At 34.9% G+C, this 26,027-nt stretch overlaps 5 protein-coding genes and 1 long non-coding RNA gene across 6 annotated transcripts; 3 read left to right on the top strand and 3 right to left on the bottom strand.

The window, feature by feature from the left end:
- The first annotated feature begins 108 nt into the window (after nucleotides 1-108).
- LOC149501337 (uncharacterized) lies at nucleotides 109-2,645 on the top strand. Its single transcript, XR_016324315.1, has 4 exons — nucleotides 109-224; nucleotides 401-472; nucleotides 929-1,049; nucleotides 1,141-2,645. It is a non-coding gene; the product is annotated as an uncharacterized LOC149501337 (long non-coding RNA).
- A 775-nt stretch (nucleotides 2,646-3,420) lies between these two features.
- On the top strand, nucleotides 3,421-6,255 carry Pis (phosphatidylinositol synthase). The gene is made up of 4 exons (XM_028180765.2): nucleotides 3,421-3,568; nucleotides 3,665-3,799; nucleotides 4,595-4,912; nucleotides 5,350-6,255. Exons 1-4 carry the CDS (start codon nucleotides 3,520-3,522, stop codon nucleotides 5,505-5,507), a joined length of 660 nt encoding a protein of 219 aa, XP_028036566.2. The 5' UTR covers nucleotides 3,421-3,519; the 3' UTR covers nucleotides 5,508-6,255.
- Nucleotides 6,256-7,544: 1,289 nt separating this feature from the next.
- On the bottom strand, nucleotides 7,545-8,459 carry LOC149501336 (uncharacterized; the record flags this gene model as incomplete). The annotated part of the gene is made up of 1 exon (XM_089733943.1): nucleotides 7,545-8,459. A coding segment is annotated over one exon (900 nt), but the record flags the coding sequence as incomplete, so codon positions are not given.
- Nucleotides 8,460-10,509: 2,050 nt separating this feature from the next.
- LOC149501335 (uncharacterized) lies at nucleotides 10,510-12,222 on the bottom strand. The gene is made up of 2 exons (XM_089734030.1): nucleotides 12,096-12,222; nucleotides 10,510-11,904 (listed from the first exon to the last, which is right to left on the bottom strand). The coding sequence occupies exons 1-2, from the start codon at nucleotides 12,141-12,143 to the stop codon at nucleotides 11,437-11,439; spliced, it is 516 nt and encodes a 171-aa protein (XP_089590156.1). The 5' UTR covers nucleotides 12,144-12,222; the 3' UTR covers nucleotides 10,510-11,436.
- Nucleotides 12,223-12,536: 314 nt separating this feature from the next.
- Nucleotides 12,537-20,664, bottom strand: CCT6 (chaperonin containing TCP1 subunit 6). Its single transcript, XM_028180772.2, has 6 exons — nucleotides 20,057-20,664; nucleotides 18,174-18,373; nucleotides 16,412-16,551; nucleotides 15,271-15,418; nucleotides 14,315-14,508; nucleotides 12,537-13,522 (listed from the first exon to the last, which is right to left on the bottom strand). The coding sequence occupies exons 1-6, from the start codon at nucleotides 20,191-20,193 to the stop codon at nucleotides 12,746-12,748; spliced, it is 1,596 nt and encodes a 531-aa protein (XP_028036573.2). The 5' UTR covers nucleotides 20,194-20,664; the 3' UTR covers nucleotides 12,537-12,745.
- Nucleotides 20,665-22,046: 1,382 nt separating this feature from the next.
- On the top strand, nucleotides 22,047-25,160 carry unc-45 (unc-45 myosin chaperone). The gene has a single exon (XM_089734028.1). The coding sequence runs from the start codon at nucleotides 22,214-22,216 to the stop codon at nucleotides 24,983-24,985; it is 2,772 nt and encodes a 923-aa protein (XP_089590154.1). The 5' UTR covers nucleotides 22,047-22,213; the 3' UTR covers nucleotides 24,986-25,160.
- Nucleotides 25,161-26,027: the final 867 nt, after the last annotated feature.

Here is a 26,027-nt window from a genome sequence, read left to right as displayed (position 1 = left end):
TTGATAATAGTCGACTCATATAAAGGATTTATGAAAGTTGTCTAGGAAATTTTAGGGTAAATTCAAAAGAAACTAGGGTAAAATGTGTTAAAAAAAACGTAAGTGGAAACACTGCTTTGAAGTTTTCAAAATTCCAGGGCCGTAAAACAATCTCAAAAAAAAAAAAAAGTTTTCAAAATGTCGTAACGATTTAATTTTTTAAATCGTTTTTTTTTGGTCTTGGTGTGAGTTATTTTACGTTGTAGTATTAATTTAGAGCAACTTTTAGCTTTATGAGAATATTAGACGATTAGACATTGAGAAACTCTGTTTTGAATTCTCTTTAGACATAACTTGGCTCCAATACTTTTTTCTTCGTTAGCGTTTCGTAAGCCTGTGTAACTATTTTCATTTCTTACAGAATGTTTATTATTAAAAATCAGCATGCCTCGAAGATCGAAAATGAAATGCTATTTCGGATGCCTTGATAACGGTGAGTTTACACTATTTTCCCGGTATATTATTTGCTAACATAATTATTATTCATAATATAATTAAATGAATTAGCACCAACTAATGGTCCTTCCTATTTCTGCTGCCTAGCTATCATATATGTTAAGTTTTGATCAAAACAGTCGGTATTAAGTCTCGTACTATCACACACACACCTCAGATAATAAAATTGTCTCGAGTGGGTGGAAGTATTTATGTTTTGCAACTCAGCGTATTATATGCTTATTGTCAAGTGGGCCCGAACTAGTTTTTTGGAATGATCAATCAGTCATGCTTTCCTGTTTAAATAAAATACAGCACAATTGATCTCACATCCAAAGTTAGATGATGGCATTCACGTTTTGTTTCCTGGTGTTTGATAACTCAATTACACCAAGTGGCCTGTGACCACGTTCATCCTTCTACCCAATATAAAATAATGTTTTTATTTTTGTAGACAAAGGTTTGATAATGACAAAATTTTATGGAAAAATTATAAGGAGCACTAAAATGTCTGAAACATGAAAATATTGATGCACTATATTTGAACCAGAACGTGTTATGTAATATATTAATTTGTAAGTAAGATTACATTAACACTAAATTTTTCATGGTCGTATTTTTTCAATATTTGTTACATACTTAAGATACTTTGTTTCTCCGTTTCAGAAGAGAAACTGATTCAGCAAGGAACGTGAACTCTCAAGGGATCTTAATTTTTTTTAAATATGTTTATAATTGATAAATTAATAATTGAAATTGAATAAGAACTAAATTGATGCCAATTTTGTTTTAAAATAGGTTGTTTAGTTCTTATAGTTATAGTATTACGTTTGAATAGTTGTAATTAGTAAGTTAGTAATATATGAAAATACTGATATAAATTTTTGTAAATAACCTTTTGTAAATTCTACGAGAAGATGATTTTAATTAATGATCAAAAGTCAACGGTCTTTAAAAGCATTATTTGCAATTATTTAGATTTACTGTGGAATATATTTGCTAAGTTGTGTTTTCTGTATGAGCAGATATAAATGAAAATGCCCAAACATGATTATGTTTCTTACATTTTCATTATGTGAAATCAATATGCTTGTGACTGAGTATATTAATAATTTATTAAAACTTAAGTGATAGACAGCAACCCCTATGGCACTGCTGAAGTTTATAAGCACTGGTGACCACTTATCACGGGCCGGGTTGCGTGCTCGTCTGCTGTTGAGTGCAATAAAAATTTTCGAAACCCTTTCTATTATTTAGATGTAATATTAGTGTACATTTAATTTGGATTAAAAGATAAATTTACATTTTATGTTTGCATGTGTATGTTTATAATTCATTTGCATGTAACGAACACCAGTTTCTTTTTTAACAAAATGTAAACTAATGGTTTGTAATGAATGTAATTAACTTTAAGATGATTTTCTTTCAATCTGCTGTTTGTTTCATCTAGTATTACCAAAGCTAAAGCATCAGAAACGTCAGAATAGAAATAATTTAGATAGGGAATAAAAGTATAACTAATGTAATCATGTCTAAGATTACTATAAGCGTCATTAAGTACAAACTATCAATATTTAAGAGTACTTTAAATCATCATTACATTTTTTAAACATTTTTTGTTTTTCAAATCATGTAATAAAACGTTTGTGCAGAACAAAATGTCACATGTTATGAACATGATTGTGGGTTAATCGTTTCTTAAATTTCTAAATGTTTATAAGAATGCTAAGAATAATTTAGTATTCACTTTAGTGTGTGTATTATCTCTACAATGCTAGTATAAATGACAATTATTGTATGACGAAGCATAGGTAGTGTTTATAGATGTAATATTTTCATACAAGGTCATGATCTGTCACGATCAACTTTAAGCAAGAACTGCTATAGTTAAGAAACAAATTTATTAAATTTAATTCAAATTGTCTACTATGTTTGTAATGGAAAGCTGACATGTTTATATTTCGCACAAATGACTTAAGTGACATTGAATGATTTGATTATCTAGACTTAATTAACTTTTAGATAACTTTCGATTTAATGTTATTAAGTACTCTAGTAGGATTAATCTAGAGGAGTTATTGTTATTCGAAATTTTATACAATTGTACGTTCATACTATCTTTTAACAGTAAATTGTTTGTAATATAGGGAAATTAAATAGCTTACAGAGAATTACAGCTTTTTATTTAAAAAAACTGTTTTCTCTCTGTATGAAAAGGTCTTATCGATTAGAATGCTGAACACAATCAAACGTTCTTTAATATTTCATAAGTACTACCGGGAATTTCAGCGATTCTAAACGATAAGATTTTTTCATAAAGAGAGTTAATTATAAAAAATATTAAAATTACTAAAAAAGCCACCTGGTGGGGGGTAGGGAGATTAATAATCGACAGCAGCGACGCCTGCTGTCCTGGGCTCTAACTAAAGCAAAAATAAAAATGAGAGTTGCGCATCTATCTCAAATATATTAAGTGTATAATCTATGGTGTATAAATTAGAAGTTCTGATTTTCTTACGAGAATACAATCATCTGTTTTTTAAACATTTAAAATAATTCTAATATTCGAAATCTGTAATCATGTGTCAAGTGTTGCCTGCCATTACATTTATATTCAAACTCCAACAACAATCAATTAGATTTAGACACCTAATTTTCTACAGACTATTTCGAATAAATGAATTTCGCTGCCTTATTAATTATTTGATTTCAGTACTCCTGTGCATATGTAGCATAGTAGCACAAGGCATTACTGACAATAAAAAACTACATATAAGTAGGCATTATTGAAGATGCAGTATAAATAAACATCTCTATGAATCCTATGTTGTGTTTGTCACACAAAAGCATTACTTCGGTCTTTCCTTTAAAGGGTTGTACTGTCTGGGCCCTATTCCCTTTACCTGTCTAATGAGCGAATCAAACAAACAAATATATTTGTATGTCATTGTCATTCTTTCTTCATACTTTATTGTGTTTATACGAAATTTACTGTAGGTAGGTACGGTACGTATTTAACTACGTTAAATCAATAAAACATTCATCATGGCTGAAGTGAAGGAGAATATCTTCTTATTTGTGCCCAACTTGATTGGTAAGTTTCTACAAATTACTGACAAGAAATTGTTGCTTCTCTAAATACTATCAATTTCAATTTTTTTCACAAGGAATAATCATTTCTGTCTTTTAGGATTTGCGCGTGTGATTCTTGCGATCACATCATTTTATTTCATGCCTACACATTGCATTTTGGCGTGTTCCTGCTACATCATCTCTGCATTGCTCGACGCCGTGGACGGTCATGCAGCCCGGTACTTTAATCAGAGTAAGTATTTTATAAGGTACCACAGTAATTTAATTAGGCAAACACTTTGGTTATCGGATATCATCTACATAATTAAATTTGCAAGTAGTTTTTTTTTTCTAATTCTGATCACGAAAAGAAAAATAATATTATGAAATTTCAAGTTTAGGAAGGATCTACTGTAAGAAAAGGGCGTGGGACAATAAACTTCCTATCGTGGCCGCCAGAAACTACGTACCCGATCCAGATGACTAAATGGTAAACAGTCATCATCGTCCTGTACATGTCATTTCGGATCCTCTTATTGATTCTTTTAGGCATCCCAAGCACCCAGTTACCATTCTGGTCGAACCCGTCAAACATAAGATATAAGATTGAAGTTTCAAGAAGTAGTCAGCTTTTATTTCTTTATTGTTTAGATGGGTGGATGAGTTCACTGTCTACCTGGTACTAAGTGGTTACTGGAGCCCATAGAAATATCTATGTGGTGTGTGGTGGCATTTATGTTGTTAGTAAACATCATAAATGCCACCACACACCTTGAGTTATGAGTTCTTAGTCTCAGCTCTATAGTACAATTTATAAAGGCTCCCCTATTCTTAAACCATAATGGGTTCCAACTGCGTGGTAGAAATAGACAGGGTGGTGCTACCTACCTGTGTGGGCTCACAGGACTTCCTGCCACCGTTAAGCATACAAATTATATATTTTTTAAGTATATTGATGGAGAGCATGCTTGAATGTAGGCTACTGTAAGGTAAATTGTGAGCTTAACAATTATAAAATTTAAATGAAATTTGTTTCTTTTAATTTCAGGTACTAAATTTGGTGCAATGCTTGATCAATTGACCGACAGAGCTGGCACCTCCTGCCTCTTGGTGACTCTCGCAACATTCTATCCCCAATACACATTCTGGTTCCAGCTATCTCTAGCCATTGATGTGACTTGTCACTGGTTGTACCTTCATACGTCAATGCTCCAGGGCAAGGCTTCTCATAAATTCATTGACATGTCTGAGAATCCTATCATGCGTGCCTATTACACCAACAAATGGCTCCTTTTCTATATGTGTGCTTGCAATGAAGCCTTCTACGCATCGCTGTACGTTCTGCACTTCTATTCAGGACCAACAAGTATGTATAAAATATACTGCAATTTGTCTCCTAATCTGCCTCTGACTAAATTCTGTTGCAATTTTTCATAAGTAACAATTTAATCTTTGAATAATAAAAAATTCCTTACCTATTAACCGGTAGCTAAGGGGCTGTTCTAGCTACGCACTAGCTGCTAGTTGATCCTACAGGCTCAACCTGGGAGAGCTTATAACCTAGCAAGAGCAGTGCTTCGTAAAATTTACTACAGGATCTGAATCACGACCCACTGAAAAGATCCAGCAAGAAACTGAATCACAAAATATATATATATATTTTTTTTATTGCCCTTGTACATTATAACTTTATATTGCATTTATATTGTTTATAATTTGCCAGTTACCACCCGTATTAATTATTGGGAACAAATGCATTTATACGCTTGTATATTCTTTTTGTTTAACTTATGAAACCTTCAGTTCTAGGTGTGGAGCTGTATAGGCTGATTGCCATGGTGACGATGCCAACTGCGATCGTTAAGACTGGTATTTCTGTTCTTCACGGCTTTGTCGCCTCACTAAACCTGGCAACTATTGACGTGAACGAGCGAGCTGCTGCTATTCAAAAGAACGAATAATTTGTTAAACAGATAATAATCATTCATTATGATGTAAAAACAATATTTCTTCATGGTTCCTAGAACTTTCTTCTGTGAAACAAGTTGTATTTCTAGTCACTAAAACGAAAAAATACGTTGTCACTTTACTTAAATAGACACATCCATATGAAAATCGATTGAATTAATATTTTTCGATTTAATTATTTTACAAAAATAAATTATTGCTCTAACATGTAACTGTTGCAAAGGGTTCATTTTTCAGGACCACATACGTCGTATGCCAATTTACGTCACTTCACACGTAAATCACCTACATATTTGCACGTTTTTTTTTGTTTATAATTTTACCCATAAACTGCTGAAAGTTTTGCTTAAAATTCTTAATTATACTATGTTTTGTCAATTTAATTACGGTGAACATATATTACAAAATTTACAACATGCTTTTTCTTCAATATAACCTCTGAATGTATTATGTTCATTCTATTTAATTAAGCATAAAATTCTAAACCAAATATTATGTCGTTAACTTTAGTGTAATAAATCTCGAGTAAGTACTCATTTAATCTGAATGGTAATAATAAACACTAATATAAGGCGATGGGGCGAGGCACTAAATAGCCGAGTTTTTTTTCCAAAATTAATAAAAGTATTAAGATATCTTTAAGGAAATTCCAATAAATAATTCCAGTATACTTTTTTTTTCATAAGCTTGTTATTTGTGCAGATGCTGTACAGCTAGTGTAGTTGTGTGTCAAAACACGTAGGTAATGAAACAAAAATTTAGTAACGCGCGAGGTTTCCAAGATCTCTTGTCATATGAAGAACCGCCTTCGATTTAAAAGTATTGATGTTAGTGATTAGCTTAGCAAATGAATATTATATTTCGAATACGTTAAAGTACTATTTCTTCTTCCAGTTTGTTGTCTCGTATTAATCCATAACTTAAAAAACGAGGAATATAAAACTATGGAAACTTTAATAAGAAAAGCGTAGTAATTAACCAGTTTATTCAATATTTGGTGTCGTGTGATAGATAAATAAATAAATTTGCTATCTTATATTAAATGCATAGGTAAAAAGTTTATGTATGTTATGATATCTCAACTTTTAATATAAGTATAATTGTAGTAAGTATTGGTGATAATAGGAGTACTAATACACTTTCAATTCTATTGCACCTTAGCAACAATTGTATCTCAAGAAGCCGATTGCTATAATTAAAAAAAAACACTTTGTTGTCAGTTCAGTCAAATTTGTAAAGTTTTCGCGGTCTTTTTCACGTGCTTTTATAACCTGTATACGTTTCATCATCATAGTTGGTTACTTTTAGCAGAAAATTTGTGGTCAATTCGAATCCTAATTATAATTTTATATTATATTTTATATTATTATTATTAATTAATATTATTATTATATTTTAAATTATAATATTATTTCTGCAGTCCAATGAGACCAAGACCTTAAAAATATTATTAATTTTTGTTCGGCTTGCTATGTGTGGGTATTTTTCGTTTTTTTTAAATATTTTTGAATATGGAACAATAACTTACTGACTGGAGCAACTAATTATGCATTAATTGACTGGAACAATTAATTACTTACTGGCCGGCTTGCTTATAGTAGTTGTCATGAAGTATTTTAGAACGGAATATAAATTTGTAACATTTAAATAATCTGTTCTGAGTATTTCCCTTAGAAAAACTTCCTAAATCTGGCCAAATTTTTGATAGTAAGTACTTACATAACCTTTTTATGATTTTAATGTTTTTGTTGATTATATTACTATATCTAAATAAAAATTATAAATATTATAAAACTTATAATTAATAAAAATTATAAAGGACATCGGGCACCTTTGTATGGGACACTTACCTACAGCGAACAAAAATGAAATTAGGTCTGGTGGATAGGCAATTGAATCTAGTTTACAATGGTATAGGTCCCATATCTGTGAGCCGTGGGAATAAGGAGAAACTGGACATTAAAAAAATATATTTTTTTTTACTTTTTTGTGCAATAATTCAAGAGGAAAAAAGGAATAAAAAAAACATGTTTTTCTCTTTACTTTTATTCTGCCGCATCCAAATCTACAAGAGTTTCGTCTAAAAACGCCGCAGGTGCGTGAAATTCTTCTTGATATATAGCCCAAGATAAAAAGTATACCACACTGGCGATGTGCGCGCAACTCCCTACAGTGCGGCGGCCGTGTATACAGGAACAGTAATACCCTTCGAGGCTTTGTCTTCCTTGCAATGCCGGATTTATTAGTATATATGTATAATAGCGTTTTGCTCTTATGTGACGAGACTGTATTCTGCCTCGTATTAATATTTTATTTTCTACCAACTCTCTGCGATGGTATAATTCCATTATATACACTCCGTTTGGCCGCATGTGTTCATGGCAATAAGATTTGGCCAATTTCAAATGGTATATTCCCAAGGTAAATAAAAATAGCTCGTCGTAAGTTAATTGTGGAAAATCTCTTAATTCGGGATTGTTTGCCTCTATCGGCGTGAATGCAACTCTTTGCCTGTTTAAGTTGTTTCGAATCACGTAATCAGCCAATTCATTTTCTCTATTTATATTCTCATTTATTATATTTATAAACTCTGCGGCATGAGCGTTATCTCTATATGGCTGATAAGTGGCATTGATAAGTGCTGCAGTTATTTTAAAATCAGTCATCATATTTGTAAGCGCTACATTAAAATAAACATGGCGGAATATTTTGAAGTCTTTTTTAAAGCGACCATTAATAGTCTCTACCACCCAACGACACATAGTGATTAGACGTGATTTATTTGCATCTACTGTGCTCAACTGCTCTCCTCTCGTCCTTGTTGGCGGCATATGTGCATCATATCCATGCTCTTCGATGGCAGGGATAGAGTCTCTAAAGCCGCGGTCCAATATGAAAATATCGTTGATATCAGTCAGGTTGACTTTACGAAAATACCACGGAGTGATATTTTAACTTACTGAGCGGTCATATTTAGTAATTAGGACAAATAGTCAACTTAAAATATGAATTTCATTTTACTTTTATTTCCATTTTCCCATTGTTATGAATTAAAATAACCACATAATATTAAATATGATTGGAAGCACTATGATTTAAAAGTGTTTTGGTTTATGTTCGCGACTTTTAAAAAAGCGGGTAAAAAACGCCCAATGATCTTTACAAATGTAAAACCTAGTTTGTAAGTAATATATGAAAGATATTATAGTATCAAATTCCATCACTATGAATTTTGACTAGATTTTTTCATCAAACTAAAATTAACGTATTTTATTAACGGCGTTTTTTTACTGGTTCTATTTATTTATTGTATGTTGTTATATTACAATAAAATCGATTTGTATAATTTGCGACAAAGGTCCATATGGTGGAATTTGGTGTAATAAGTTCCTTCTCTCATTTCAATGGTATGCATTGTGTATGTTTACGAATTTACGACTTAATCACAAAATTACGACCTCCAAGAATATTGCTAGCCAATGATTGGATAGCATGTAACATAGAAGAGAAAAAATGCTTTTATATAAAACGACTTACTTAAAAGTATAGGTTGCTATTTTTATGACAGAACACTAACGTCCTGTATGAGACTATCTGAGACGGAATCTTATAAAAGTCAATAGCGAATGTGAACACGAGCTGATGCTTCTGTAAATTCGTCGTCCGGTGCATTCATAAAGTGCTTACTGGAACCTATAGCCATCGCATTATGGCTATAGGTTCTAGGTAGCACCGTTGCCCTGCCTTGAAACATGAGGTCGAAGTTTTAATAGTTGTATAGTATCACAGCTATCCCGCCTTATAAATTGGAACAATGATTGTATCGCGGTAGGACCAGTCAAGACGCTGAGTGCTCATTCACGTTGACTGGTGGTAGGACCTCTTGTGAGTCCGCACGGGTAGGTACCACCACCCCGCCTATTTCCGCAGTGAAGCAGTAATGCGTTTCGGTTTGAAGGGTGGGGTAGCCGTTGTAACTATACTGAGACCTTAGAACTTATATCTCAAGGTGGGTGGCGCATTTACGTTGTAGATGTCTATGGGCTCCAGTAACCACTTAACACCAGGTGGGCTGTGAGCTCGTCCACCCATCTAAGCAAAAAAAAAAAAAAAAAAACACGAAATATCAAACATATGGCGTAATAAGTGTTCACGTACAAAACTCACGCGCGGCCTAAGTAGCGGGCAAGCTAGCGACTTGCGCGCGCGGCAATATCAAAAGCGTGAGCTGTATGTGTATGTTCACGTCGAAATAGCCGCGAAGCGCGCGATTCACTCGCGACGTCTTTTTTTCCCTACCTATGCTGATAGCCTTGAGAGGCTATTTCAGCTGCACCCTAACGTTTGTACGTGAGCTCACGGGGCTCAAACCGGAGAGTTGCTAACACTGACCCTAGCAAGAGCAGTGCTTCGCAGAATCTACCACCGGATCGGAAACGCGACCTACTGAGAGGATCTGGCGAGAAACTCAGTGGACTTAATCGCGACGTCAGGTTTGTTCAATCAACCAGTATGAACTTGTCGCTAGAAACGATATCATGTCTTTCAGTATAGAAAAAATATGAATAAAGTATGAAATTCACCATACCGTTCTCTTTCTTTATTAATTTCATGCACATCGGTTCTAATTGTTACCAACTCCCACTTTAGGTATGAATTTTCGGTTAAAAATAAAAGATCGTCGTCCAAGTTTTCAATCTCTGAAAACAATCAAACTCGCGCAAACGCCTGGCGGCCAATGTGAATACGAACTCGCTACGTCTACCGCACCCGCACCGCACGTTCCTACGTGACTCGCGTGTTTTCCGCGTTCTTGCAGTGCTGTGTACATTCTAGAAGGGCCCGTCTTTGACTAAACAGAATACATACTCGACGAACATATAAAATTTACTACCCAGATTTTGATTGGTTACTTCCAGCTTAACACCATCCGCATTACGAATCTATTCATAGACGTAGGTAGCAGCTCATTTATAAATGACGTACGACTGACTGCCACGTTCACTTTTATTTATTTCCAAAATATGAGAGAACTATCTACAAAAATGTTACAAATAACCATAGATTGGGTTTTTGCGTAACGCCCGGAGTGTTTGCATCACACACGGTTCTTATCAATATTTCTATCACGATTTGCTGCAACGTTCCGGGTTTCATTATCCTATATTATTTACCATATTTTAAGTAGTTATGTAAAAAAAAGTTAGTCGCTGAATTTCACATCATCATACATCACATGAATTCGTTTTTTTAGTTTGGGCTGAAGTGATGGCTAAGATATTCGTTAACTATGTTTAGTTACCACGTAATCTTTATTATTCTGAGTATAACTCGAAAAAATATCACGTGACTTTTTTTTCAAGTTTTCTGTAGAATCTTCATGGAAATGTCTTAACCCTTAAATGCATGATTTTATGCATGATTTTATTTTTAGACCGAGAAAAAATATATTTTGGAGCCATGAATATGCTGATTTAGGGAAAAATAATAAAAAAAAATTTTTTTTTTATTTTCATAGCTATTTTTATTAAAAACCATTTGTTGCAGAACTACAACACTATGCACTCACTGGACAATAACTACATATGAAAATTTTTAAAACAATTTTTGGTTGTGGTAAGACAAAGAGCTACTCCACACTTCTCACACCTGTTTTGCGTGTATCCCTTGCATCCAGGCATTTTGCATCTGCTGCGAACACAATTACCAGGCCAGTGACCAACATTATCAGTCCTTATGTCCTTAGGAGGAATATGTTGAGCTGGTCCTCTCCTTTTTTTTGCTTGTATTTCCATTTCAACACTGTTGCTGGTACTTGGCCTTCCTCTTTTGTTGCAGAGTTCAAATGAGTTATTTACTTTGGCTAATACCTCAGCTAGTTCCAGTCTATAGTTACATAGGTTTAGAACTGATGAATTGGCTTCAGTTATCCACAATCCTTTGAACTATTTCTGATGTAATAAAATGTGAAAAAATACTATAGGGAGTACCAGTAGTAGCCTCATCCTTCAGTTCAGGTGGGTATGTAGTGTCTCCATGAAAAGCTGTCTGGTCAGAATTCAAAACAATTTTTTTTACCTTCCATACGAGTCCTCTCATAGTTGCTCGGCGACTAGCTTGACTTGTTGAGGGGAATGGAACCTGTGGCACTTGATCATTTGCTGTAGGTTCATTTATCAATGGCGGGTCTCCTGCCATGAATGGATCATTATCGGGGTCATCATTTTCCTCTTCTAATGGAATCTCAAGATCGTGAAGCAAATCGTCTCCATTTTCATAAAAATTCTCATTACCTTCTGTATCCGAGTCCTCAAGATCATCTTCCGAAATCTCTCCATCATTTATTAGAGCTAAATACTCTTCTATTTGCTTTTGATTCAAGTATGGCATCTGAAAACCAATAAAAGTGATAGTTAGTAACTAAACAGGGACATTTTCTAGTAAATGCATATTGTTGCAGATTTACAACAACAAAATAAACAAAATTTCCGAACACACCAAAAGTTTTTTTTATAACTTATAAATTGTACTGAAAAGAAGATGAATTATTACGTAAAATAACTAATTTTGTTTGAACGTACCTTCGAAAACCAAATAATTACACTGCAAAGCAAATACACAATTTTCATCCGCTCCAAAATTACGATCGGCTTTGATTTGTCAATGTCAATTTAAATTTGACAGTCGTGAAGAAAAAAAGTGTGTTGACACTCGATTAAATATATCACCATGATAGTAATAATCCTGCAACAGCATGCATTGAACTCATACTAATAATTTTATGGTCGTTTGAATGGTATGTTGCAGTTTTACTACTTTATGCATTTAAGGGTTAAATTATCGATTTAAGTACATTGTCGTTTTTTGTAATTTAAAAATACAGTGGATGTCATCCTTTGTTTGAAATTCAACGTATCATGACATACAAATATATGTAACACTTAAATTGGTACTATGCATTTATGTCGTCTCAATAAAATTCAACAAATAAATGGGCTTTTATTTTCCAAGAAAAACCAATCTTAGTAGTGGAAATTATTTATTTAGTTAATTATTAGTAAATATGCTCTGATTCCACTTCTAATCAGAAGTGCGAAGTTAGCGTAGATTGTAATAAGACAATTCTACATAAAAATGCAGTTACAGTTGAAAGCAAAATGATAAATGAGTGAAAGTAATAGCAGAAACTCGAATGAACCTCAGAACCTCAAAATAAAACATTTGTTTATTATTATCCTTTGAGGCTGCTCATTCCTGCTCTCATAATCTCGTCTACAAGGAGGAGGTTGCTTGCGATCACTGAACAGGAATTCAATATTTGTTTTTTCACGATATAGTTGTCCAAAATACCTAAGTCTGTAGGTTTGAATGCTTCACCTGTACTCAAATCTAAGCCAATAGGCTCAGGATTAAGGCGTGACTCTTCCTGCAACTTTACTATAGTATCTTGAGCATCGTAACCAGAGTTAACGGCCAGAGTTTTAGGAATAACCAAAAGAGCTTCGGCATAAGCTTGAATTCCAAGACGGGCCTTGCCTTTAACAGTGTCCTTATATTTCAGCAGTTCCGTGTTAGCTTTGATTTCGAAGGCCGCAGCACCGGGTATGACGCATTTATCTTCAATGGCGTTATTAATAGCGCGGAGGCCGTCACGAACTGCATCTTTGATTTGCGTCAACGTATGCTTGTTGGGTCCCTTGATGAGGATGGTGACAGATTGTGGATTCTTGCATTGTTCAACAAAGGTAAACTTGTCTTCTCCGAGCACGTGTTCGTAGACTAGGCCTGCAAAGCCTAAAGCGTCTTCAGTAAGATCATCGACAGAGTTAACAGCGGACCCCCCGCACGCTAGGGCTAGACGTTCCATATTGCGCCGTTTTGCTCTGCGTAGTCCAATAATACCTTCTTTGGCAAAAGCATCCAGTGACAAGGGGTCGATTCCTTTTTGGTTGATAACGACGAAAGTCTTGTCAGTACCGTCGCATAATTTCTTTTTGAGAGCAACGATCTAAACAAAAACAATTTACCAAATTATTTTTACAATTCAATCAGTTGAAGTTATTGTGTATATAAAATACAAGCGGCCTACTCCAGCTCCGCGCGGGTCTTTAACAAAAATTTCAACGATATTTGACGTAGTTTTATTTTTTTGAAATAAAATAACTCTTATTGTGGCATAACTATAATACTAAGACATATGCTGTCGCGACATTTTTTGTAAATAATAATATGTTCTACAAAGTCGTAGTATTTATCCTATTTTATTTTATCCTATCATCAATAGTTTTCGCAGGGCACGCGATGTAACGAATATTTTAGCAAATTTTCTTTAGACTTTGGGTTACATTATTGGAGTTTTAGTAAGAATACCTAATTTAAAAAAAAAAAAAATTATGCCTATGTCACTCGGGGATAATGTAGCTTCCAAACAGTGAAAGAATTTTTCAAATCGGTTCAGTAGTTTCGGAGTATATTCAATACAAACAAACAAATCTTTCCTCTTTATAATATTAGTATAGAAGTATAGATTGGTTTGTAACTAAGATCTCCTTCAGATTTACTATTACGTCCTGATGATTTGTTCATAGTGGTTTATGCTTACATTATATTCTTATATTTATTTTATTATTTCTATCTCAAATAATATTAGCAGGTAGACTATTGTTGTTTTGTCTCAAAACCATCGTCATGTTCCAATCTGAACTGTTTTTTGTAATACAACTATAGCTTTGAGGTAATGTTTTAAGTTCACATTAACCAAAAAATTTACTACCAAATATAATTATTATTAATCACTCACCTTTCTTACTCTTTGATCAATAAATTCCCTTTCAGCAGCAACAAGCTTTTCTCTATCCTCAGCAGACTTGTAGAAGAAGCCAGAATTTACTTCTGTTTTTTCATACTCTAATGACACATTACATGTGAGAATGTATGCATTTTCTACACGCTTTGGCATATCTGGGTGACGTGCACCATGATCCATTACTAGACCTGAAAATGAATGAATTCAATATGATCAGTAACGTAAGTGTTGTTTGTCTATATGACGAAACCGAGTTTTTATTACATAAAAGAACCACTAGTATAAACATACACTTAAGCCTTGTTCGGACTAGGCGAGTATTTTAGTCGAGTACCGAGTAATTTAGTAGCTAAATATGTCTGAACACCAAAAATGTAGTTGAGTAGGTTAATAAATAATTTAGTCAAGTCAATCCATTTTGTTCTAGTTTTTCGGGCGAGTAGCGCCTCCCACCACGCGTCCTTGCTCACTGCCTCACTGACTAAACAAGTCCGAACCTGTTGATTAGTCGAGTTCATTAGTGGCACTTCTCAAATGGGTATCTTTGCGCTGAATTTGAGAGTGTATTTTCGTTAACAGAAAATTCACACAACTTTCGGATATTCTCAAACTACCGAAGTATTCTTTGGAATCTCTTCCAATGCTAATTCTTTAATAGCTCCTACTTTATCTCTTCTATCGATCAATTTTCGTACCCATAACTTATTTTTCTTAATCACAGAAATTTCCTCATCCACCTCTTCTAAAATAGCCATTACGATTAGCTTAATCAGTTTATTCACTCTATTGCGTTGCAGCCTGTTCATCTTGCAAAACACCAGTCACTTGTGTACTCTACTGCACCGTAATGCGAACGATTTCTGTGCAGTAGCGAGTAGCTTAGCCACTAAATTACTCAGTACTCGGCTAAAATACTCGCCTAGTCCGAACAATGCTCTAGGGCTACTTACCTTTTACAAGTACAGTTTCAGTAGCCGTCTTGTGTTTCATCTCCATAATTTCAACCATGTGCAGATCAACAGGTTTGCCTGGAGTTCGAATTGTGAGTACCGCATCAACGCAAGCATCAGTTAGAACATCTGCCAAGCTTGGGTGGACCTGAGAAACCAATAAATTTTATATACCTACTTTGACATATAAAATTGACAGCTTTAAAAGTATAATAATATCATTTATCGTATTTTTTAACATGTTGGAGATGGCAAAGATGGTTACTATATATAACTATTGGAATGCCAAGTCAAGTTAGTATATCTCACGACAGGTGGCGACATTTACATTTTGATGTCTACAGACTGCTTCTACTCAATCTTGTCACTCTTGACAGGGTCGTCTTAATCGTCATGTGGTGTTGCAGGGGGTAGACTTGATGCTTCTCACAATGTCTTGCCATCTCTCCCTGCTTGAGGTCATTGTGCTGCACTAATTTAGGGGACTTCCCACTGAAGTTTTAATTTGGTCAGTTCATCAACTTACTATCGACTTTAGTAACCACGTAACAACAAATGGGCCACACACACTCACCAGTCTATGTAATGATAATAATAATTTACACAATATCTCAAGAAAAACTGACTCATCAATGGACAAAATTACTGAATAGGAAAAGAAATATTTGGACAGTATCTTAGTAGAGCAGACTCACTCTTAAGACATCTTTTACATCTCCTAAGCCAAAGACTCAATACAAGTTCAATGTATAACTATATCTAGTAAAACTATTTAAAAAATTTATATATATAGTTAGGTTTGACAAGTTGTAGACATAATCAAAACAATTTTTAAGGTTTTATTTTGCATTTCAAACACTCCACAGTTTTCATGAAAATATATAACTGACTGCAAGTAAAAGTATATAATAGTTTTAATGAAACTTCTGCTCCAGCATTTGCTGGCACATTTTTATCCCTGATGTGTGCAAATTGTGAAATAAAGTTTAAGGTTGTGAAGTAGATAGATTATTTAAATTGTTATGGCCCTAACTTCTTATGCACATATGATTCAGCAAGGGCTTATGTTTTTAACCCCTATTTAGTAATCTACATGAATAGAGCAACGGACGAAAGTTAGTAATTAATATAGTGAATGCACCTTAGTCTTGAGTGAAGTACGAGCAACATCAACTAAATTCTCACGTGCAACCTCAATTGGAATCTTCATAGATTCCAAGACTTCTAATGACTTGTTGCGAGCTATGTCAAAGCCTTCAGTAATGATCCTAGGATGTAAGCCTGTAAATTAGAAAAATGTACCTTATTAGATTTGATTGGTCAAAAAGAAAATGCTACTACTGGGAAAGCAGCAAAAATACGTCTGGAATCGATATTTTGCTAAATCTCAACTAGACTCAGAAGACAAAAAAATGTGACTTTTACACAGAACCATTTTATATGTTACATGAATTTATTTCAAAATCTGCTTGATTTCCTGCACCTTTATCCTTTACTTTTTATTTATCACCTTTCTTGGTCTTCTTAGGTTTTAATGACAGTTTCATAGTATAATGGCTGCCCCATCTTTCAAACTGAAACGCATTATGGCTTCATGGCAGCAATATGCTGGGTGGTGATACCTACCCATGCAGGCTTACAATATATCCTATTACCAGTAATTCTTACCATAGAACGAAATTTATAAATGAGGAAATGTAGATTGAACAAGATAGGTTTGTTGATAAGATGGTTAGCCAACTAACTCAATAAAATAAGGAGATTCTCATCGTCTATGTTTGTCTTATACATTAACTTCCACAGATCAGGACTATCTATAAATTTCATAATGCCGAGGTGTGGTATGGAACTAGTTACATATTCTTGCGGTATATGAGTGCAGATTAAGATGATAAAATCGAAGAAGTAATAATATATTTTACTTTTGTAAAGAATTTGATGTGTGTCAAATTGCCAGAACCTCATTTGAAAATAAACACATAACACATGATAACAGCACACTCATAGGTCTTAATCATATTTTCCAATTATATTAACCAAAAAGAGTATTAAATATCCATTTGCCTTAAATACCTTTGTAATTGCTAGTCCACCAAACCGAAAGCAAATATGGTCGATCTTCAACATTAACAATAATGCAGGCGTAGTACACACTATGAAAACTATTATCAATGACCAAGTAAAGTGCAGGAATGTAGGTTATTATATAATATGTCAGAGATGGTCATTAGTCTGATAGCAAAACAAAGCACAGCACTATCACGATGCCCTCAGAACTCAGTTAACTTTGTGCTACAACAGAGCCTAGCCAATGGAGCGCACATAGACGCACTTACAAACCGGCTTCTTAGGCAGTGCCTCCAACTTAAGAGCTGCCATTCGTTTTCGTTTGCTAACATCAAGAGAAGATTTTTGAATTGTTCTAAGATCACAAACGTGATTTGTGTACTCAATATTTCTCTTAACTCGATCTCCCTATTCGCCCCCTTCGTCTGACGATGTTTTTAATAATGCGGTTTCTCCGACATATAGATAAAAAACTGATAAACAGGCCAATGCTGGTAAGCTGACATTCTACAGGTGTGCTTCATTGGAAAGGTCAGTAATCTGCAGGAATTTTTACTGGTGGACCTCTTGTGAGTTTGCGCGGGTAGGTACCACCACCCTGCCTATTTCTGCCGTGAAGCAGTAATCCGTTTCGGTTTGAAGGGCGGGGTAGCCGTTGTAACTATACTGAGACCTTAGAACCGATATCTCAAGGTGGGTGGCGCATTTACGTCGTAGATGTCTATGGGCTCCAGTAACCACTTAACACCAGGTGGGCTGAGGGCTCGTCCGCCCATCTAAGCAATAAAAAATAAAAAAAGGAAATATAAAGTTAAATACAAAATATATATAACAACCTTCACTGATGAATATGTCGGCCTGTTTAAGTAGCTCTCCAATGAGGAGGACAGTAGATGTTGTACCATCTCCAGTGGCATCATCTTGAGCGGTTGACGCTCGAGCAATCAGTGAGGCTGTAGGGTGCTGGATTTGCATCTCATGTAACAAAACATTGCCATCCTTGGTGATCTTTATGTCCCCAGCACCAGAAACCAACCTGGAAGGAATTTAAATAGTCATTGCATTATTAACAAAATGTTACACAATATTGATTTCTCAAAATGAAAACCAATAATAATATTATGTTGTTTAGAAAATAATGTGACAATTATTATGGAGGCCAGCATTTTAAGTTATTGGAATAGTAAAATGTTAAAGAGCTAGAGCTGGAAAGGTGGCAATTTTTTGTTGTTGTTGCTTAATTGGGTGGAGGTTGCTTAAGCTCATGGTCCACCTGGCGTTAAGTAGTTACTGGAGCCCATAGACATCTACAATGTAAATGCTCTTACCCACCTTGAGATCCAACAGCTGCCCCACCCTTCGACCGAAACGCATTACTGCTTCATCGTAGAAATAGACAAGGTGGTACCTACCTGTGTAGACTCACAAGACATCCTACCACTAGTCATTATGCAAATTATAATTTTCAGGTTTGATTTTTATTACACTATGCTATTCCTTCACCGTGGAAGTAAATTGTGAACAACTGTTAAGTATGTATTTCATTAGAAAAATTTGTATTCGGGATTTAGGGATTCAAACACTGATGCATCTCTACATACAAATGCACTAGACATCTTATCCTTTAGACCACAATGATTATCCATACAAGTGGTTTTCTAGTATTCCATTGGAAGCTAACAAATTATAACTTAAAAGTTTAACTTCATTGATACCTAATCTATGAAATGTGTATTTGCAACTAATGGCCTAAATACTAACAAACTTCAGGATACTTTAATAAAAGACAAATAAAATGGGATGTATGGCTTAAAAACGGCTTAATTCTAACAATAGAGAGACTGAGAATGTTTTAATTACAGATAGCAATTGACAATTCCATAGCATATTAAGTTTAATCATAGTTCTGCAGCAGAGCCTATGTCGTTAGGGAACAAACTATAGATAACTGCATAGAGCCAACAAAAAACTCTTTCAGTGCTACTGTATTGAAATAGAAATATTGTTTTCCGAAAGTTTTTAATTTATTTATTTATTACAAATTGTAACAGTCTAACGTATTGTACAGGAGTATAATAGAAATTCAAGTTTTCTTTTAAATAATTTTTTTCTTTTTCTTTTTTTGCCAATATAAACATGTACCAATCTCTTTTAATAACTTTGGATAAACTGTGGCAGTAAAGACTTTTTTTTTGTTTAGTTTTGTCATTGAATAACTCAAAAAAATAGAAGATAAAAAGGTCTATGTAGATGATTAAGATTTAAAGTTATTTGAAACACCAAAATTTGATTTTATTTAATCTATATTATACAAAGAATAGTGCACTATCGAAATAATCATTGTTCGTTCACCCGTTACGAGTTAATTCTGGTACATGTTTGGTTTTATGAAATAAATGATGTTGATGAGGAGGGGGTGGTGGTGGATCGCTTTTTATGAATACGTGATATGCTTCTCTGGTATTGTTCAAAATCATAAGATTTGTTTAGACGGAATCGTAATCGCTCAGGCTTAATGTTTTTTAAAGTAAAGCATGTAGGTGTTAACCAATCTTTAGTATGTGTAGCGCCTCAAACATGTGAATTTTGAAAGGTGTATATACCTGTAATTACTTAGTTGTGAAAAAATGTTTTAGTTGGATATGATGTCAAAGGCTGAAAATATTGTGTTCTACAAATTACATTAATAGTTTTAAACGTAAATAGCTCTACAACTTACATTTTCATCGTGCCTTTCGGACCAAGGTTAGTTTTCATTACATCTTGAATTCCTTTAGCTGCGGATATATTTACAGCAAGTGCCTGTGCAGCACGAGCGAACTCGGCTTTAGGATTTAATAAACTAATGGCAGCCATTTCGTTTAATACGTTTTCAGTTTCAATTAATCACGAGGAAACTTTTTCGTACAAGCCGATATCAAAAATGGATCACAGATTTTACCATAGATTATAAATTTCACAGACTACAATTGACGTTGACTACATAGAGATCCTACGTGCTAGTTTCCATTAAAATTGTTACACCGGTCATTCACATGCGCACGAATACGCAAACCCACAAGTGTAGGACGACATTTGCGAATGATTATGCAAAGTTTTTGCTGCATTCGTGGTTTTCCAAGCTGTGTCGGTTTTTTAACAGACATCAAAGCGCGCGAACCTCGAACCTTCGCGTAGTCTCCCACACATTCGCTTGCCCAGTTGCGCTGACGATTGCGAAGGTAACGGACGTATACTATACGCCATTTTCATAGTTAGTGACGTCTACTGTGTAGCGTATCTTCATCAAAAGAAATCCCATAAAAACAGCATGGCTGTTAATGATGTCTGGGAAAGAATTAAAAACTCTTTTTCTGTTCAATGTTCTATTGACGAATTAAAAAGGAGGAGAAATTCGTGAGACATTCGTAAACAAGTGTGGGAGGAAGCGCAAACGGGTTCGCAAATTGAGTACCGAACCCATTTGCACAGCTGCTAGATTTGCGAACGAATGTTTGACGGCCCTTCACATGTGCGCAAACATTCGTACAATGTACGAATATTTGCGCGCATGTCAGTGGCCGGCATTAGAGTTTGATTAAGGAAGTAATGGCAGGCAACACTTGACACATGTAAGATAACATATTTAGAATATTGGAATGCTTTTGAATGTTTAAATCAAACGATTGTCTTCTCGTCAGTGAAGACAACGACTTCTCATCTAGACACGGTCAGAGCAACATCTAAGAGTTTTGTATAGATAAAATATTATAATGGTGTAATAGTGTTCAAAGTATTTGCAATGTAATTATATTAATCATGAAGCAGAGTGTTTTTAAATGGCCCCTCACCTACAGGACACAGTCCCCTCAAATTTTACTGTCTAACCAAAATTTATAAATATCGAGATTATATGATTCTAAAACTCGATGATGACGAAGCTGTTTTTAAAAGTTCGCTTTTTTATTGCTTAGATGGGTGGACGAGCTCACAGCCCACCTGGTGTTAAGTGGTTACTGGAGCCCAAAGACATCTACAACGTAAACGCGTCACCCATCTTGAGATATAAGTTCTAAGTATAGTTACAACGGCTGCCCTACCCTTCAAACCGAAACGCATCACTGCTTCACGGTAGAAATAGGCAGGGTGATGGTACCTACCCGTGCGGACTCACAAGAGGTCCCACCACCGGTTAGTGTTGCCGTTTTTCGCACCGTGCTCAGTTTAATCTCATTAATTCAGTTCGATAGCATTCCCCATTTCTTGTCATTCCAACAGCTCTAAATAACGCCGACCGGGTCCTATTAAATCCCCCAAAAAATCTAAAAAAAACACAAGCAGAACCTTCGTAGTATGAATATTCGGCCGACATGATAGCGTAGATTCATGATCGGGCAGTCCCCAAACTTTTTTTTTCTATAGGTTGCTGTATGTATTGAATCTATTTTTCATTATTGGCCTCGATGCGATAAAGAAAGCCCATCCTCTTGTACTTCAAAATTACGCCCTACAGCATTTGTTTTCTTCGACTCACAATGAACGCAAATTCCATGTATATGAATCTTTCCCAACGCATGCAATGGTTTGGAATATGGTGATTAGTTAGTAAGGACACAGTTAGGTATAAGATCAGAACCGCACAATCAAGAACGATCCATCGGCTAAAATCGATTAAAAAAATCGAAGTTTTTCATCAGTAAAAAATATCTCTAAAAAAAGAATCTCAGATCGACATCCCTAGTTTACACATTGGGACAAAAATAAAATTCTATTTTAGTTCGTCTTGAAATGAAACCACCAGATTTTACCAGAATAATCTTCATTTACATTAAGCAGGCTGTAAAAGAACTGTGAAGAATAAAACGGAAATTGGCTTCGCAGATAAACGGACTACACGATGGTTGTTCAAGAGGAAGCAGAGTCTTACAAAAATAAAGGAAACGATGCTTTTAAATCTGAAAACTATCAGGAGGCAATCACTTTTTACACTAAGGCGATAAATTTGGCCGAAAAAGGCAGCCGAGACCTTGCAACATATTTAAAAAATCGGGCCGCAGCCTACTTAAAGACCAAAGAATTCGAAAAAGTGATCAGTGACTGTGATAAAGCTCTAGAAATAATACCAGAAGATCCGAAAGCCTTGTTCCGGAGATCGCAAGCTTTTGAATGTTTGGAGAGATTTGAAGAAGCCTACAGAGATGCCAAAACAATATTTACTGTGGACCCAACTAACAAAGCTGTCCAACCTATTCTATCACGTCTACACACTGTAGTACAAGAGCGAGCTCGCCAAAATGCTCAAACAAGCAATAAAGTGGAACAAATGTTTAAGTTGGCTTTTGGGTTAGGTGAAGATATTGAAAAACGTGAGAAGGCCATGGCCAACCTATTAGTTTTAGCGAAAGAAAATAGTGGTGCTGAGGTAATGTTAAAAAATGGTGTAGTTCAAAGAATTCAACAACTACTAAAAGTGGAAAAAAATTCTGAAATTTACATCAATGCTATCCGTGTCATAGGTCAAATTTGCAAAAAGAACATTGAAAGAACAAGAGCGGTTCTGAAAGTTGTTGGGATACCGTGGATTTTAGAAATCATTGATAGCACTGATGAGAAGAGAGTTAATGCGGCTCAGTATTGCCTTCAGATCATACTTAACTCATTTTCAGGGATGGACAATAAACAGGAATCAAAACCTGACCCTAAACTTTGTGAGGAAAACAAAAGTGAAATAGATACTCTACTCACCTGTATCACCTATTGCATCACCAACAGGGTTATCAGTGGACAGGCTAGAGATGCTCTCATTGAACTAATCATGAGGAATTGCCACTACAGTGCAATCAATTGGTCAGAAAGATTTGTTGAAATCAAAGGGCTGCACAGATTATTAGAAGTTTGCAGTGAACTGGATGAATATAAATATGAATCTGCCATGAATATCACAGCATCCTCAAGAACCATAGCAGCAGCTTGTTTAGCAAGAATATATGAAAACATGTACTATGACCAGGCGAGAGAGAAATTTAATGAGCAGGTAGATGAATTTGTTAAAGACAAACTGCTCAGTCCTGATCTGGAATCAAAAGTTAGAGTAACTGTAGCCATCACTTCTCTACTTAGAGGCCCATTAGATGTTGGTAACTATGTTATATCTAAAGATGGTATTATAGAAATGATTCTTGTTATGGCTCAAACTGATGACCTACTGCAGCAAAAAGTCGCCTGTGAATGTTTGATAGCAGCTGCATCCAAGAAAGACAAAGCCAGAGCCATACTTACTAAAGGTGTTGATATCTTGAAAAAACTTTACCAGTGCAAAAATGATGCAGTCAGGGTAAGAGCCTTAGTAGGCTTATGTAAAATTGGCAGTTTTGGTGGTGATGATGCTTCTATACGCCCATTCGCAGAAGGTTCCACAAAAAAACTAGCAGAAGCCTGTAGAAAATTTTTGGTAAATCCATCTAAAGATAATGACGTGAGAAAGTGGGCTGCTGAAGGTCTCTCATATCTAACCTTAGATGCAGATGTTAAGGAGAAACTAGTTGAAGATAAGCCAGCTATTCAAGCTCTGATTGAGTTGGCTAAAACTGGTGATCAGTCGTGCCTATATGGTGTTGTAACCACTATAGTTAACTTGTGTAATGCATATGAAAAGCAGGAAATGATGCCTGAAATGTTAGAACTAGCCAAGTTTGCTAAGCATCATGTACCCGAACAGCATGAATTGGATGATCCTGATTTTGTAAGCAAGAGAATATCAGTATTGACAAAAGCTGGTGTAACCAGTGGCTTGGTAGCATTGGCTAAAACGGAGAGTCACAACTCAAGAGAACTCATAGCTAGAGTATTCAATGCTATTTGTAATTTGCAAGAATTGAGAGGCCTAGTTGTACAACAAGGTGGAGCAAAAGTTCTAATACCAATGTCTCTTGAGGGTACTCAAAATGGAAAAAAACAAGCTGCTCAGGCTTTAGCCAGAATTGGGATAACAATAAATCCAGAGGTGGCATTCCCTGGTCAAAGAAATTTGGAAGTCATTAGACCTTTACTGGCATTATTACATCCAGATTGTACAGCCTTGGAAAACTTTGAAGCATTAATGGCTTTGTGCAATTTAGCTGGAATGAATGAGACAACCAGAAATAGAATAATCAAAGAGGGAGGTTTATCTAAGATTGAACATTACCTATATGAAGACCATATGATGCTTATTAGAGCAGCCACACAGTGTATTTGTAACTTACTTCAGTCTGAAGAAGTTGTCAAATCATATGAAGGAAAAAATGACAAAACCAAATTCTTATTCCTACTGTGCCAAGAAGAAGATGAGGATACAGTCACCGCTGCAGCAGGTGCTTTGTGTATATTGACTTCAGTTAGTAAAGTTTGCTGTCGAAAATTACTAGATGTCGAGCAATGGCCTGAAACACTAAGGTGTCTTCTAGCAAATCCAAACTCAGAAATACAATACAGAGGAACCTATATGTTGTACAATATAATAAAAGATGACAAAGATTTCGCTGCAAAAGTATTTGAGACTGATATAATGGAAATATTAATGGCACTGTCTAAATTAAATGATGAAGCACACATCAGAGCCAATGAATATGCTCAAAAATGTTTAAATGCAGCTGAGGACTTAGGAGTCATAAGAAAGCCTGAGGCATAATGATTGGTGTTTTTAAGAAATTCCCAAATAAATTTTGAAAGAAATAAATAATATTGTAGGATTGTTTTGTTAAAATATTGAAAGTAATATACATACATTATTTAGTTAAAAAATTGTTTGCATAGAATTTGTAATTTGTATTTATAATTTATAAATAATTTTTTTATTAATGGCATATTTTACCATCACAGGTTAGTTGCCAAACGAGCACCGAAATTTACCCACAATATTAGATTGAGTTCTTTTCGTTTGAAATAAGTCACACTTTGAGATATGAAGTCGAAACCTCATTTATTTCGTCTATCCTACTCTTAAAATTAAAAGAGATCCCTTCCATGATCGAACTATATAACTCGTGTGACCAGAACTACACAAACTTACTTGTTAATGTTACCCACTGGATTTCTCGCCGGATCTTCTCAAGTGAGTTGCGGTTCCGATCAGGTGGTAGATTAAATAAAGCACTGCTCTGGCTATAGCAGTTGTTGGCAGCTTAGCAGCCTGAAGAAGAAAGAATAGCCCCACGAACCTACCGACCAAAAAAGTAAAAATAAAATGTTGAGACGCCTAAGTATGCTTGTAAAATTATTTGATAAAATAAAGTTATGAACGAATCATAGTTTAATGACTTTATTTCTTAAATAGCATTTTTTATAGAGTAGATGTGTGAACGACCGTGTGGGTTTACGTGGTGTTAAGTATAAATTACCACTTGGCTACAAGCAAGTTATTATAGCGTAAATACGCGCAATTAGAGCGAAGGCAGCAAATTTTCAATTGAATGCATTGCATTGCTAAAAATAGTAACATAAATTTTGCAATCGCAATTACTAATGCTTTGGAATAGGAATCGTCGCCGAAATGATTTGGAAACAGCTGGTACAATCGACTGAAGTGTAGACTGAGATTTGTCCGGAAATTTTAAATACGTTTTAAATATGGCGCGTTTTACTTTTTCTCATATTATTATATGTTGCGATTGGGCTCTGACTAGCTGAGCCGCAGCCGAGATGGATCGGGTGTAGGTGGGAAACATCTATGG

Source organism: Bombyx mandarina, chromosome 16 (assembly GCF_030267445.1).
Source record: "Bombyx mandarina strain Sakado chromosome 16, ASM3026744v2".
NCBI classification, from domain to species: Eukaryota; Metazoa; Arthropoda; class Insecta; order Lepidoptera; family Bombycidae; genus Bombyx; species Bombyx mandarina.
The sequence above is the reverse complement of the archived record's forward strand: the minus strand, read 5'-3'. Positions and strand labels throughout refer to the sequence as shown.